This window comes from Diabrotica undecimpunctata, chromosome 7, assembly GCF_040954645.1.
Source record: "Diabrotica undecimpunctata isolate CICGRU chromosome 7, icDiaUnde3, whole genome shotgun sequence".
NCBI lineage: Eukaryota > Metazoa > Arthropoda > Insecta > Coleoptera > Chrysomelidae > Diabrotica > Diabrotica undecimpunctata.
In genome coordinates, this window is record NC_092809.1 from 130,455,944 (window position 1) to 130,469,882 (window position 13,939).

General features: G+C 35.0%; 1 protein-coding gene across 6 annotated transcripts in view; it reads right to left on the minus strand.

Annotated features, from left to right (window-relative positions):
• The window catches only part of chas (chascon), a 380,862-nt gene that overhangs the window by 154,960 nt on the left and 211,963 nt on the right, over window positions 1-13,939 (minus strand). For 4 of the 6 annotated variants that reach the window (XM_072538198.1, XM_072538199.1, XM_072538202.1 and 1 more), the window contains one exon: window positions 11,308-11,586. In XM_072538198.1, coding sequence (XP_072394299.1) covers window positions 11,308-11,458 — 151 coding nt within the window. In that variant the 5' untranslated portion in view covers window positions 11,459-11,586. Of the gene's footprint in view, window positions 1-11,307; window positions 11,587-13,543; window positions 13,561-13,939 lie in introns of those variants that run through there. The other 2 variants (XM_072538201.1, XM_072538203.1) reach the window with 2 other exon arrangements.

Genomic DNA, 13,939 nt, shown 5'->3' on the forward strand with positions numbered 1-13,939 from the left:
TTGGCGTTCTTGGTTTATTCTTTTAAGGACATCTATATTTGTGATTTTCGCTGTCCATGGTATTTTTAGGATACGGCGATAGAGCCACATTTCGAAAGCTTCTAATCTGTTTATATCCCTCGTTTTGAGTGTCCAGCCCTTTACGCCATATAGCAGCACTGACCACACGTAGCACTTAGTAAACCTTAGTCTCAGTTGAAGATCGAACTCTGAACAAGTCAGTACCTTCTTGAATTTTACGAAAGCTTGTCGAGCTTGCTCAATGCGACATTTTACTTCCCTGTCCGATGCCCAGTCTTCAAAAAGCCACGATCCCAGGTATTTAAATTTACTCACTCTTTCAATGGACTTAGTATTCAGTGTTATGGTGGAGTTTTCAAGTGCATCCAAGTTTCTGGAGATGATCATAAATTTGGTTTTTTTGGTATTAATCTCTAATCCCATTCGCTTACTGTATTCTCTGATTATAGTGACAAGTTGTTGAAGATCGACTATGTTGTCACAAATTAAGACACCATCATCAGCATATCGTATGTTGTTGATCAGTACTCCATTCACTTTGATTCCCATCTTTGCATCCTCCAGAGACTCTTGAAATATGGCTTCCGAATAAATGTTAAATAAAAGAGGGGAAAGCACACATCCCTGTCGAACGCCCCTTCTTATATGTATGGGTTTGGATATAGAATTGTCTATTTTTAACTGTGCCGTTTGATGCCAGTACAAGTTTTCAATGCATCTTATGTCTTTTTGGTCTATATCAACTTTTTTGAGGATCTGCATTAACTTGTGGTGTTGGACACGATCAAACTCTTTTTGGTAATCTAAAAAGCATAGGAACACATACTATGAGGCATTGTAAACATCACGAAAGACTTTGAGAGAGATCTAGAGATCTATAGATCTAAAGGTCTAGAGATCTAGAAATCTAGAGATCTAGAGATCTAGAGATCAGTCTTACCCAATTTACTCCGTAGCGTTGGAACCCTTTGTAGGGTTTAGCTGACTTGACAACATGTCTCCATTGCTTTCTGTCTAGAGCAATCTCCATCGCATTCTTCAAGCCCATAGCTTTAAGTTCTCCTGCTATATTATCTCTCCATCGAAATCGAGGTCGTCCACGTGGTCTTATTCCAGTTGGGGTTTCTTTTTATACCAATCTTGGTGTCTTGTGAGGTGTCCTGCCTAAATGGAGTCTTCTGGACTTCATTTTTTCTTTTATTATGTTAGGGTCTGTATATACTTCTTCGAGCTCATTGTTAGTTATTATCCTATACTGCCCTGCAGTACAGGCCCAAAGATCTTCCTTAGGGTTTTTCTTTCCTACACACGTAGTCGCTCTTCGTTTGCCTTTGTTATCGTCCTCATTTTGCTACCATACCTCACTATGGGTCGCATGACTCTTTTCAATAGTTGTATCTTTGTGTGTATTGTTAGTTGTTTTGATTTTATAAGGTTTGAAGGGCATAAAGACATCTGTTGCCGGCTTGTGTACTGTTGTTTATTTCTTGTGATCCATTATTATCTTCAGTTATATTGTTTAAAGATACTTAAATTCTCTGACGCGTTCAAAGTTAAAGTCATTGAATATCGAACAAAAACAAGCAGTTACCTTTTTTAAGATACGTCTTTAGTATCATCATTGATTTTCTTCATTTCTTGGGCTCTTGTCAGGGCTTGGTGAAACTCTAAATATTATTAACTTGCTGTCTCCATTCGCTGCGATCCTGTGCCATACGGACGGCCTTATATAGGGATTTTCCCACCAGTATCTTCATTCGTTTGGCCATCGTGTTGGAGATCTTCCTCTTGATCTTCGGCCTTCTACCTTTTCTTCTACTACCAATAGTTTCATGGTCCCCGTTCTTCTCGCTATGTAGCCGAAGTAAATTAGATATGCTTGGTTTACGTTTTTTAATAGACTGTCTTTTACATAAAGCTCTTCCAAAATTGACAGGTTGGTTCTATGTTCTGTCCAGGACACGCGTAGAATTCTTCTATATACCCACATTTCGAAGGCTTTCATATCGATTTTTTTGAGGGTCCACGTTTCAGCTGCGTATGTAGCGATGGGAAAAATAAGGGCATTGACCAACTTCAACTTAGCATTCCTTGTTATTGTTCGGTCTTTCCACATTTTACTCAGTTAACCTGTTGCGGTTCGGGCCATTACTAGTTTACGCTTGATTTCTGAAGAGCAATCACCATTGTTGGATATCAGGGAGCAAAGTATACAAATCTGTCTATCTCTTGAAAATTCGCGACTTGGTGTATGCGTGGTAGATGATTCTTTGATCTGTCTACGATCGTTATTTTTGTTTCTTCGGTATTGAAGTCCGAATTCTTCGCTTATCCGGCTTAGCTGTTCAGTGATGGTAATCAGAGCCCCAGGACGAAGAAGAATATCCTGGCTTGCTAACCTGAGAACATGGTATAGAAAGACCCCAACACAGCTATTCCTTGACTAGTCTATTAACTTGCATTCTTTCTAGATATTCGAGCCATTCTCGTCTACGTTTTTTCACCACTTTTGTTATTGTGGAGTTGGCATACATTGGTATACTTCTGCATTAGTTCGTCTTCTCCATTCTCCCTCTAGTACTTTTCCACCACCAAACATTCTGCGAAGTATCTTTATTTCCCATGCTTCCAATCTGTTCTGTATGGTTTGTGCTCATAGTCTATGTCTCGACAGCATATAGAATTGTGGGTCTAATTATAGTTTTGTGTTGTTATAGGTTTGTCTAATTGTCATTTTTACCAATGTTACTATTTTTTCTGGCACTTGGAATTCTTTTAGCGTTTCTATTAATTTATTTTTGTCTATTGTATCGTAGGCGGCTTTGTAGTCAATAAAAAGTACTTGTGCTGAAATGTTGAATTCATAGCAATTAATCAGGATTTGTTTGAGCATAAAAATTTGATCGGTTGTTGATCTTCCCTTTTTTTAATTAGTATGGCGAGCACTTTGTATATACCTCTAACAAGGATATTCCTCTATAGTTTGCGCATTCAGTTCTATCTCCCTTTTTGTGTATAGGAATTAAAATGGAGTTCCATTCTTGAGGAATTTCTTTGGCATCCCACACTTCTAGTATTAGCTCACCTAGTTGGTTTATTAAAGTCTCCTCTCCATATTTTAAGTTCTTTGCCACAATGTCGCTTTTCCCAGGGATTTTTTTATTTTTCATATCTTTTATTATTTCTTTAATTTCTTCTCTTGTGGGCTTTGGTATTTCTTTTATTACTATTTGTGATTTAGGAACACTATAATTTTCTTGTGGTCACTCCGTCATTTAGCATCTCTTCGAAATATTTTTTCCACCTTTCACATATTTGGTCTTCGTCCACTATAAGGTTTCCTTGCTTATCTTTTACATTTATCGTTCTTCTCTATAGCCAGTTTTAATGTATTTTATCTTTTTGTAAACATTTTGTATTTTATTTTTCTTGTAATTTTCTGCAATACGCTTTGCTTTATCATCCATATATTTTCTTTTCCAAGCCCTTAGGATTTTCTTTACTTTTTTTCGTTGTTCGGCGTATATTTCTAGGTCATCTTGTTTTTGCGATCTAAAACTTTTTAATCTCAAATCTGATGTTTTTTTAAATCTGTTCTACATTTGTCATCGAACCAGTGTTTTTTCTAAATCTCTTTGTTCTTGGTATGTTCCTTGACGTTGCCTCCTGTATAGTGTTTGTCATTTGCAAGAAATGTTGTTGTATGTTAGTCACAGTAGCACTATCATGGCTAGGGTCCATCGGCAATTAGCTTTTGATGGTAAAATTACTTTAAACAATACCTAATAGTTGTCAATATATAGAATTGTTATTACACAGCATGTATTAAGATGGTTAGAGCATGTTTTACGTCGAAATTATGAATACTCAGTACGAAAAATTTCTGGATTGGAAGTTCATAGGAGTTGAGAATTACCAAAGAAGACTAAGAGAGCTTAGGTTATTAGTACGTCGACTCCGCACCAGAATAAAGGCAAACAGTTTAATAGATAGTTATTTATTGATATTTTCACTACGAAACTACAAAAAAAGATATACATTACATTTTTTTGTTAATATAAATAAATCGCTTGGACGTTTTATTGGTTCATTTACATTTATTAACCACAAATCTAGGACTTTATACGACACAACATCTCTTAATTTACCAACTAAAAGAGTCTTATTCTAATAATACGGTATTTAAATACATTTATAAAAATAAAATCACATTGTAAATAATTTTTAACTCATTTTAATAATCAGTTTAAGATCGTGTTGTTACAATAAAACCAAACTCGGACTTAATTTTCTGTTTTGTTTCCTTGTGTATAGTCATGCTATAGATAGATATCTATTACTGCAATTAATTGGCATAATATAATTAATATAATATTAAGACAGAACTTTCATTAGTCGCAATCAAGAGGTCAATAGTAGCCATAAAATTAATAACAGCAATTAATTTGTGCTTGGCTCTTTTTAATCAAACCGGATTAACTAAAGGTAGTGGTAAATGGTGAAAGTTTGCCTGATTAGTAGGCAACACACATTACTATTGAATTAAAGCATATTAAAATTTTGTTCGATGTCAGACGAAGTTCTACATAAAAATGAGCATATTAACTATCAAGTACCAACACAAGAACAAATAGTCTAGGAGCCGTGGGGGTTGGGTATGCACTTTTATGTCCCGTCGGTAATTAAATATTAAAAATTTCACTAAACAGTTGCGAGATTTGTTTAAAAGAGATTTAAACAAAATTAAGCTATAAACTTTGAAAATCTGGCTAATGAAAGTAATAGAACAACTCAAAACGAACATTTTAAGCTTTGGTAAATGTTTTTACCGCACTTGTTTTTTTACCAAAGCTTCAAAGTGACGGAGTCGAATTTCTTCTGAAGATCTATAAAAGTACCGTACAGCTCTATTCTTCTTTATAATCTCTTTTCTGTCAATTGCTTTATTGTAAATATATTATCCACGCAGGATCACTCAGGTCAAAATTCGCGTTGTTTTTTCTTCTTCGGGTTGTTAGGACTCTTGTAAAGTTTTCCAAAAGACGATGTAATACTAATATCCCGATAATTACCACATTATAGGATTAGCCATCATTTTAATTAGCCAAGTTTTTGAGAAAAATCAAAATTACTGGAATTGAGAACCCTCTTAGGCATTCACAGTACCGACAGCTATTTAGAGCTATTTAGGCTGATTGTACACGAGACAAGAACAAGCATATAGAGAAAATCTGCAAAGATATTCAAACGTGTCAACAAAAATAACACCAAAGAACTCTTCGATAAAGTCAGACTACTCACACGTAAATTCAAACAGAAATCTTGGTCTGTATAGTATATATAATATAGTATAGTGCCTTCATCAAAGATGATGAAGGCACTATACAGACGGATTTGGACAAGATTATACTCTCCTTCCACAAGGACACATTACACTCCTCTCGTAGAGACGCCAACAACACAGTCTTTGAATCGCAACCTGACATTTTTTTCCAAGATTGAATTTGCTCTGAGAATACTTAAGTTAAACAAAGCAGCAGGATATGATTTCATTACCGCTAATGTCTTAAAGCATCTTCCGGCGTATAGAGTAAGAATATTACATCGATTGTGCAATGATATCTGGCGCACATGCATCTGATCTAAGGATTTGACTAAGGGAATACCATAATCATACCTTTATATAAGAAATGTCCAACAAAATAATTGTAACAATTATAGACTACTGGCTATAATATCACACGTCAGTCAGCTGATCCTCTACATCCTGCAACGTTGTCAAGAAAACTTCATAAGTTGGCAAAGAGTACCTGAACAGGCTGGATTTATAAAGATCAGAGGTATTAGAAAACAAATTCTTAATGTAAGAAATATTATACAAAAAGCCAGAGACTATTCTTCTTCTTATTGTACCGTCTTCTAACGAAGGTTGTCGATCACTTCTTTACACGGTTTCCTATATTTTGCAACGTGAAATATTTGTTCAACACTGAGGTTAGTCCAATCTTTGATATTCTTCAGCCAAGATTTCTTCTTTCTTCCCGAGCCTTTTCTTTTCTCGACTGTTCCTAGTATGATGACGTGCAGAAGAGAGTATTTATCGTTTTGAAGTACGTGGCCCAGATACGATGTTTTTCTTATTTTAATAGGTTTCAAATGCTTTCTGCCATGTTCAACTCGTCTTAACACTTCTTCGTTTGAGACTTTTGTATTCTGAGGAATTTTTAGAATACGCCTATATAGTCACATTTTGAATGCCTCTATTTTTTACGTATTGAACTTTCAGAGTCCAAGCCTTTACCCTATATAGCAGATGTGAACATTCGACGAACCTCAATCTGATAACCATACTCAATTTCTTATTTGTAAACATTGACTTGTATTTTATAGCTTTTTGAGTTATTTTAATTCTGACCTTTATCTCCTCTTCTTGATCTAACTGTTAGTTTATAATTACTAATTTAATAATTGTGCCGACAGTACACGTCCCTGTCTGGCTCCTCTTTGAATTTCTACTTGGTTTGTCTCACTATCTTCCATCCTTACAGCCGCTGTTTGATTGTAGTATAGATTTTTGATTAAACTAATATCCTTGGGATCTAGGTGTATGTGTTTCAATGCATGTATGACTTTACCATGTCTCTTTCAAACGCTTTTTGAAAATCTATATAAAATAGGAATACGTTTTTATTATATTCTCCCCATTTTGGTAATATTACCGTCAATACGCACAATGCGTTTCTTGTTCCCATTCCACCTCTAAATCCAAACTGTGTGTTGCCTTCATATTTTTTATATATACGCTGTAGAGAATACTAGATCCCGATATTTATATGTTTTGTTCATTATACAAAGGCTTTTGATTATGTAGCTCTAGTTAACACAGGCAGTTAGGAACTCGAAATTTGAAGACGCAAATAACTGGCAAGAGCAGCAATGACTGAACTAAACGGGGTATGGCGTGATCGTCATGTTACTATACAAACAAGAAGAAACACATTTCAACTCTGGTCTTTTTCGTATTTTATTAAGCATGCGAGAAATAGACAGTCGAAGAATCAGACGAGGCATCGACGCTTTTGAAATGAGGACACGGAAACGACTGCTTTGAATTCCATGGACGGCTCGCCGCATGAATGTCTCTATTCAAAATTGTCATCAAGTGCCACCAATCACGCACTGCGATGTTCATCGCCCTTCCTTCTGGAACTTATAATTAAATTTAATTGGTTGAGAAATGAGAAAGTTTCATATAAAAGTTAATTTATCTTTAAATATGGGACATTTTTCGGATCTCAGTCAGTAGTGTCTAACTCATGGTTTTACCCGTATAGGGTAGCTCCCTAGAGCACTTTGCTCGAAGGGCTCTGTTTCTTTCTAAGACTCTGAAGCTGAGTTTTTTTCTTCTTAGAAAGAATGTGTTTTATTTCAACCACCTAATAAAACCAGAATGGCATTGTCTCTTCAAGATAATGCCACAATAAGAGCGTACCGGCCAACTACGCAATATAACACCATATTGCGCAATAGTTGGACAAATTAATAAACATGGAAACTTGCACCAAGTTGCAATCAGTTTTTCATACGTTTATTAATTACACCGGAGACGACATGGCGCCCAACCTTCAACGAACTCTACCACGACTCCGAGATGTTAGAGTTCTCATGCTCCGCGATCGAAAATCGCAAACAGTTCCAACACGATGCCTGCATCAAAACCACTCAACAAAACAGCGGGGAGAAGCATCGGAGGTTAGTATACCAAACTAACATGCCGATATCCACCTTCTGCAGCCTGAAACCGTCGATGTGCCATATCTCCGACGAGCCAGCCTACTTGATGCTAAGTACCTGATGCAATGGATGTCTCCGCAGTAGCCAGTCACTGCCTGCCCTACCATTATGTGGTCCAGAGCACCACGGAGGCTCAGGCAAACTCGCCTACGACACACCGGCGACATGCAGATGGGAAACGTACAGCTAGAGAGGACGAAGCCGCCGTAGAAGAGCACGTCGTCGAGGATGGACCTGCAGATGCTGTCAACAACACCGACCACCGCCTGTGAGTGTTTTTGTGCAGTGCAAGTGTGCGCTACGCGAGTGTACGCGAGTGTAGTGTGTGTTAGAGGACTGTAAGTAGATCTGACAATATGGACATATACATTTTAACATATTTTATGCATTTTTTTTTCCTATATGTGTATTGTAAAAAAAATTGTTTTCTTAAGTTTTTTAATAAAATCAGCTTTTTTATCAGCCTCAGAGTCTCCAAAGCAGGGGGGATGTCATCAAGTGCCACCAATCACGCACTTCGATGTTCATTGCCCTTCCTTCTGGAACTTATAATTAAATTTAATTGGTTGAGAAATGAAAAAGTTTCATATAAAAGTTAATTTATCTTTAAATATGGGACATTTTTCGGATCTCAGTCAGTAGTGTCTAACTCATGGTTTTACCCGTGTAGGGTAGCTCCCTAGAGCACTTTGCTCGAAGGGCTCTGTTTCTTTCTAAGACTCTGAAGCTGAGTTTTTTTCTTCTTAGAAAGAATGTGTTTTATTTCAACCACCTAATAAAACCACAATGGCATTGTCTCTTCAAGATAATGCCACAATAAGAGCGTACCGGCCAACTACGCAATATAACACCATATTGCGCAATAGTTGGACAAATTAATAAACATGAAAACTTGCATAAAGTTGCAATCAGTTTTTCATACGTTTATTAATTACACCGGAGACGACAAAATGAAATTAAACCCAATCAGCGTTTCTATAGTACTGTTTGCTCTAGAATTTTAAAGTTGTTTGGTAATATCCATCAAAGCTGTCACAAAATGGAGCTTTTGGTGGTCCAATGAAGGAACTCAGAATCAACGCCAAAGCGGCAGATTTCCACAGCAATGAGTAGACATTACAAAAAGCTTCTCAAAAAACAATATACTGAGGCAGTACTTGTATTAGATGACCACGACCAGTGGGGAAATGTCATTAATCAAAGTATCCCAGCTGCTGAAGCTCAATGATGAACCACAACACATCTGCTAAGACATTAATAACTATGATGATAATGATTGATTGTACTGAAAGGGGAACTGAACAATTACTGGGCTTGGGGATAGGGTATGCAAATAAATTGAAACGTTTGCAAACTGCTACTCGTGTTTTGGATGGGGAGCTTCGTCGTGGATAAGGATTCCTTTATTTGGGAAGGACTGGAGGACTAACTACAAAAAAGACATAAAAAAATACTTACAGAGATGTCCTGGGCAACACTATACAAGAAGATTCCTAATCTATTTAAAATTAGAACGCCGTTTAAGAAAATCCTCTTGTTGGTTAGAAAGAAAGGTTTTTCTCTCCTTAAATTTGAATAAAAAACATTGTCCCACACAAACTTCAAACGATCTAGATTCGACCCATGGGAGACAAAAAATGGAAACTGTACAAATCTTGAGAGAGGTCAAACATCAAACTGGGCTTCAGGTTATCCTGAATGATAACAATATGTGTTCTTCAAAACTCGGCTACTTATTTTTCACTCAAAACCATGTTGGTCCACTTAGCAATCAGAAACGCTATTATCAGATCCCTTAGACCCAAATTTGTTCTCTACTGCTACACTAACGAACTTCCGATGACAAATCTGGACTCAAACAATGAAATCGACTGCTCTGGCAGCCGGTCCACCGAGCCGTGACATCATTCTCCCAAACCCATTTACCCCTTGTCAGCATACATTTTCCCATCAACTAAGTGAAAAGATTCATATTTATTTTTAGCGTAAATATCTAGACGGAACCAAGATCAAAAGAAAAAGCAATTTGTGTTATTATAAACGGACTCTAAAATGCTTACATTACCAATATCAGAGACGCAAAAAGATTAAGAATATTTTTGTGAGTTTTATTATATATACGGGGTGAAACAAAAATGCTACAATTTTTATAATGGTGCCACAGGTAGAGTTTATAACTTAACGTCGCAGAAATTTCGCTAAAAGCTTATTCATTTTGTATCTAAATTTTGATATTTTTTAATTAGTGACTCTTATTTGAGGATTTGGAAAACTGCGTACTATAACATAAAGTATCTGTGGTTTTATAAAAAACTGCAAATATTTTCTGTTGTTACGATATTAGTGCAATGTTTTTTTTTTACGAAAAGGATGAAGTTTGGAAAATAATCATTTAATAAATAGTCATTTTCTGCAGAGTGAACTGAATCACATGAATGGTGTAATGCAAATCATTTGAATCCTAATGCCAATAAGTGCAAAGTAGTTAGTTATTCTAGGAAACAGTCTAATATATACTATCCTTATATTATCGACGGCAATGAACTTGAAAGTTTGAATAAAATTAAAGACCTTGGAGTTACATTTGATTATAAACTCACCTTTGTTGAACATGTTAATTTAAAGGTTAAAGAAGCACTTAAATCTTAAGTGCTTTAAGTACTAATAATTAGAAATAGTCGAAATCTCACTTATACTAAGGCAATTAAATTACTTTATTACACTTTTGTACGTTGTAAACTGGAATATGCCTCTGTCATTTGGTCACCTTTTTATAATGTACATATCCAAATTATAGAGCAGAGCAGCGTAAATTTTTAAAAATTTTGTCTTTTAAAATTAACGGCATATATCCCAAGAGGGGCATCAGCAATAGTGAGTTGTGTAGCGGTTTGTTTGGACGTAGTATCATTGGAATCTAGACGAATTAATGCCTCCCTAATATTCCTGTACAAGCTACTACACAATCTCATTGACTGTCCTGATATTCTTCGACAAATAAATTTTAACGTTCCATCTTATCCAGTGAGAAATTCGATTACGTTCAGAAATACACAAGCTAGAACTAATCTTATGTTAAATTCTCCTCTATTTCTCATGTGCAACTATTATAATTCCGTAAGTGCTTACTGCGATATATTTCACTGCAGTTTAAAGCAGCTTACTAGGATGGCTGAGATCTACCTAGGTGATTGAATAGTTTCTTTATGTTAAGGTAAAATACTCAAAAAATGTGTTATTTAGTTAGTACCTATGAATTATTAATATTTCATTTAACTTCAGTATTGTATTTTGTGCTATAAATGGATTCTGTTGGACAATAAACGCTATTATTATTTACCTTTACATATTTATAGAAATGTTACTATTTTGTTACAAATGTAAGTTTAACCAAAGTTTACTTTTACAATGACAAGCAATAAGCATAAATAAATGACAAACAAACACATTAGGGAAAACTAAATTAGAGAGCATGAAATAAAAAAAACTTACCTTCTTTTGTGGTGGCGATAGTCTCCCCAGGCTCGACCTGTTCAAAAAATAAATTCGGTTTAATAAAAATCCTCGAACTGTATGTAACTTTCTTTTTCGGATAACTCGAATATCGACCGCTCGGGTCTGTCACGAACACTATCACCACCATTCAACATATCACTATCGTCTCAAAAACAGTCTTTTAAACGAAAATGTTAGGGAATCAGTCTCTTTGGTCATTGTCTATTATTTAGTGTCTATTATCTTCTTCGGTTTTTTAGTATAAACTTTATCAGACTGAAAAGGTAATAATATATTGTAAAAATATGTAGGAAATATATTAAGTATAAATAGGGAAAGTATATTCTAACGAGCTTTATTAAACTCAGTATATACACTCAGGTGCAAAAAAATCGATCCATTCCTTATTTCTTATTTATTTGAAGTTGTATAATTTTAGACATTAAATTACGTATATAAATTTAGGTGTACCCTCGTATACAAGAAATAAAATAATATTTTTAATATTGCTTTTTACATTTCTTAAAACAAATTGGTATTTCAGGTTTTTGTCAAAAAGGGTCTGAAGCAAGTAGTTGTGAATGTTGTTTTTAATTCAACAACCATACTAGTGTAGTGATTTTATTTTCAAAACGTGTTATATTTTTATTTAATTATCCTTCCTAAATGTCTCTCCGACAGATGCTGCAAGGGCGGTGACTTTAGTTCAAGATGGTCGTAGCGAATATTATGCAGCTGAAATGTTGGGTGTTAGTCGATCTTCGGTTCAAAGAGCAGTTCGGCGTTTTAGCGACACCGGTAACTTCACAAGAAGACCAGGATCAGGTCGTAGAAGGGTAACATCCGAAAGAGATGATCGATTTCTGGTCTTATCATGTTTGATACTGTTTGTCTTTGTTTAGTGTAGTGTTATGTTCAACTTTATGTTTAATTTTATGTTTATGACATTCTGCAATTGTTGAATAGCCCAAAATTGACAAAATGCCTCTGAAGATGCTCTAGGGAGCGAAAGTACTTGGGCAAGATTTAATTAATAAAACTGTGCTCGATATCTGCCTTTATTTTATCAAAGTTCATTTATTCAAGCATTCAACCTTATATCAAATTACTTATTGAACCTAAACTCAAAAAATACTGATTTGTTGTTTTCATTTTTACCTCGGAAATCAAAATGTCAAGTATATTGCCACAAGAAATTGGTAGCATTTTTTCCCAATAGTATTATTATTCCAATTTAATATAATACGTAGTTTTCTAGTAATGCTTTTGCTGGATCTTAATTTTTCTGTATCTAATTCTTAGATAATTATGTTAACAAAATTTAACGGTCAACATAATGTCGATGATAATGAAATAAACGTAAAGAAACATTTTGGGTTTCACTATAAGTATGATACCCGTACATCGGATGAAAGACAATTCTAGATAAAAGTTAGAAGAGGATGGAAGCCAACCGTAAATGACTGGAACAGTGAAAACATGACAATAAAAGAGAAATAACTAATTAGAAGTATTTAACAAAGTATCTAGAATCTTTGCTTGAAGATGTACTTAATACTACACATAAGATGATAACATTGAATGATGATATGGTGAATACCAATAGTTTTTAATTTTCCAGAATCGGTATTAATAAACAGTGGGAAGATAGATAAAGATGCACACAATAGGGGTAGAGTAAGAGGAATAAAATGGAAGAATGCAAGTGGTATGTTTTGTGACAAAAAGATTTCAATAGAATTGAAGATCATATCCATTAAAACCGCAATTAGACTAGCTAAAATGTACGAGACTCCTTGTTGGGTAGCTACAAAGGAAAAGGAACAACATATGTATCAACTAAAAGTAGAGAGGGATGACTATAGAATATCTCAAAAAAAAATAGTAAGACAGAAGGCAAGATAAAGGATTATTCTGAAACGGATATGGGAGTGTCTAACTAACTACTTAACCTAATACGAAATTTGTATGATAAAAACTTAGCCAAAGTTAAAGTACACGGAATACATTTAAATGCGTTCAAAAAAAAACAAGGAACTAGACAGGGCTGTATACTATGGCCCTTATTATACAACATATATTTTGAATACATAATGAGTACTCTTAAAAAACATTGAATGTGGCGTATAAAAGAATTCTATGCGTATTCTGGACAGAACACAGAACCAAGCTATCAATTCTGGAAGAGATTGTTATAAAAAACAGGCTATTAAAAAAAGTGATTCGAGCATACCTAAATTACTTCGGCCACATAGCTAAATAAACGGGATCCATAAGACTATTGGTAGTAGAATGCAAAGGTAGTTTGTAGCCAATGGAACGGCTCGAGGGATGGGGCGGAGGATATATTAATTTGAAACTAAAATAAATTTGCTAAGTAAGTACTAGAAATTAATAAAAATTGCAAAATTAAATTATACGTAAAATTCAAAACAAAACTTGATTGAGCATCCATCCACTATCACAGAAACCACCAACAATTTCCAATAGTTTCACGCCGCTTTAAAGCCAACCCACAGTAGCCGTAACTCACGTTTAACTATAATAAGGTTAGTACGAACAGTGCGGCAAATAAGCCACTATTGTCCTCTAGGTACCAGCAATTGTAATTCTGGTACTAAACGACACA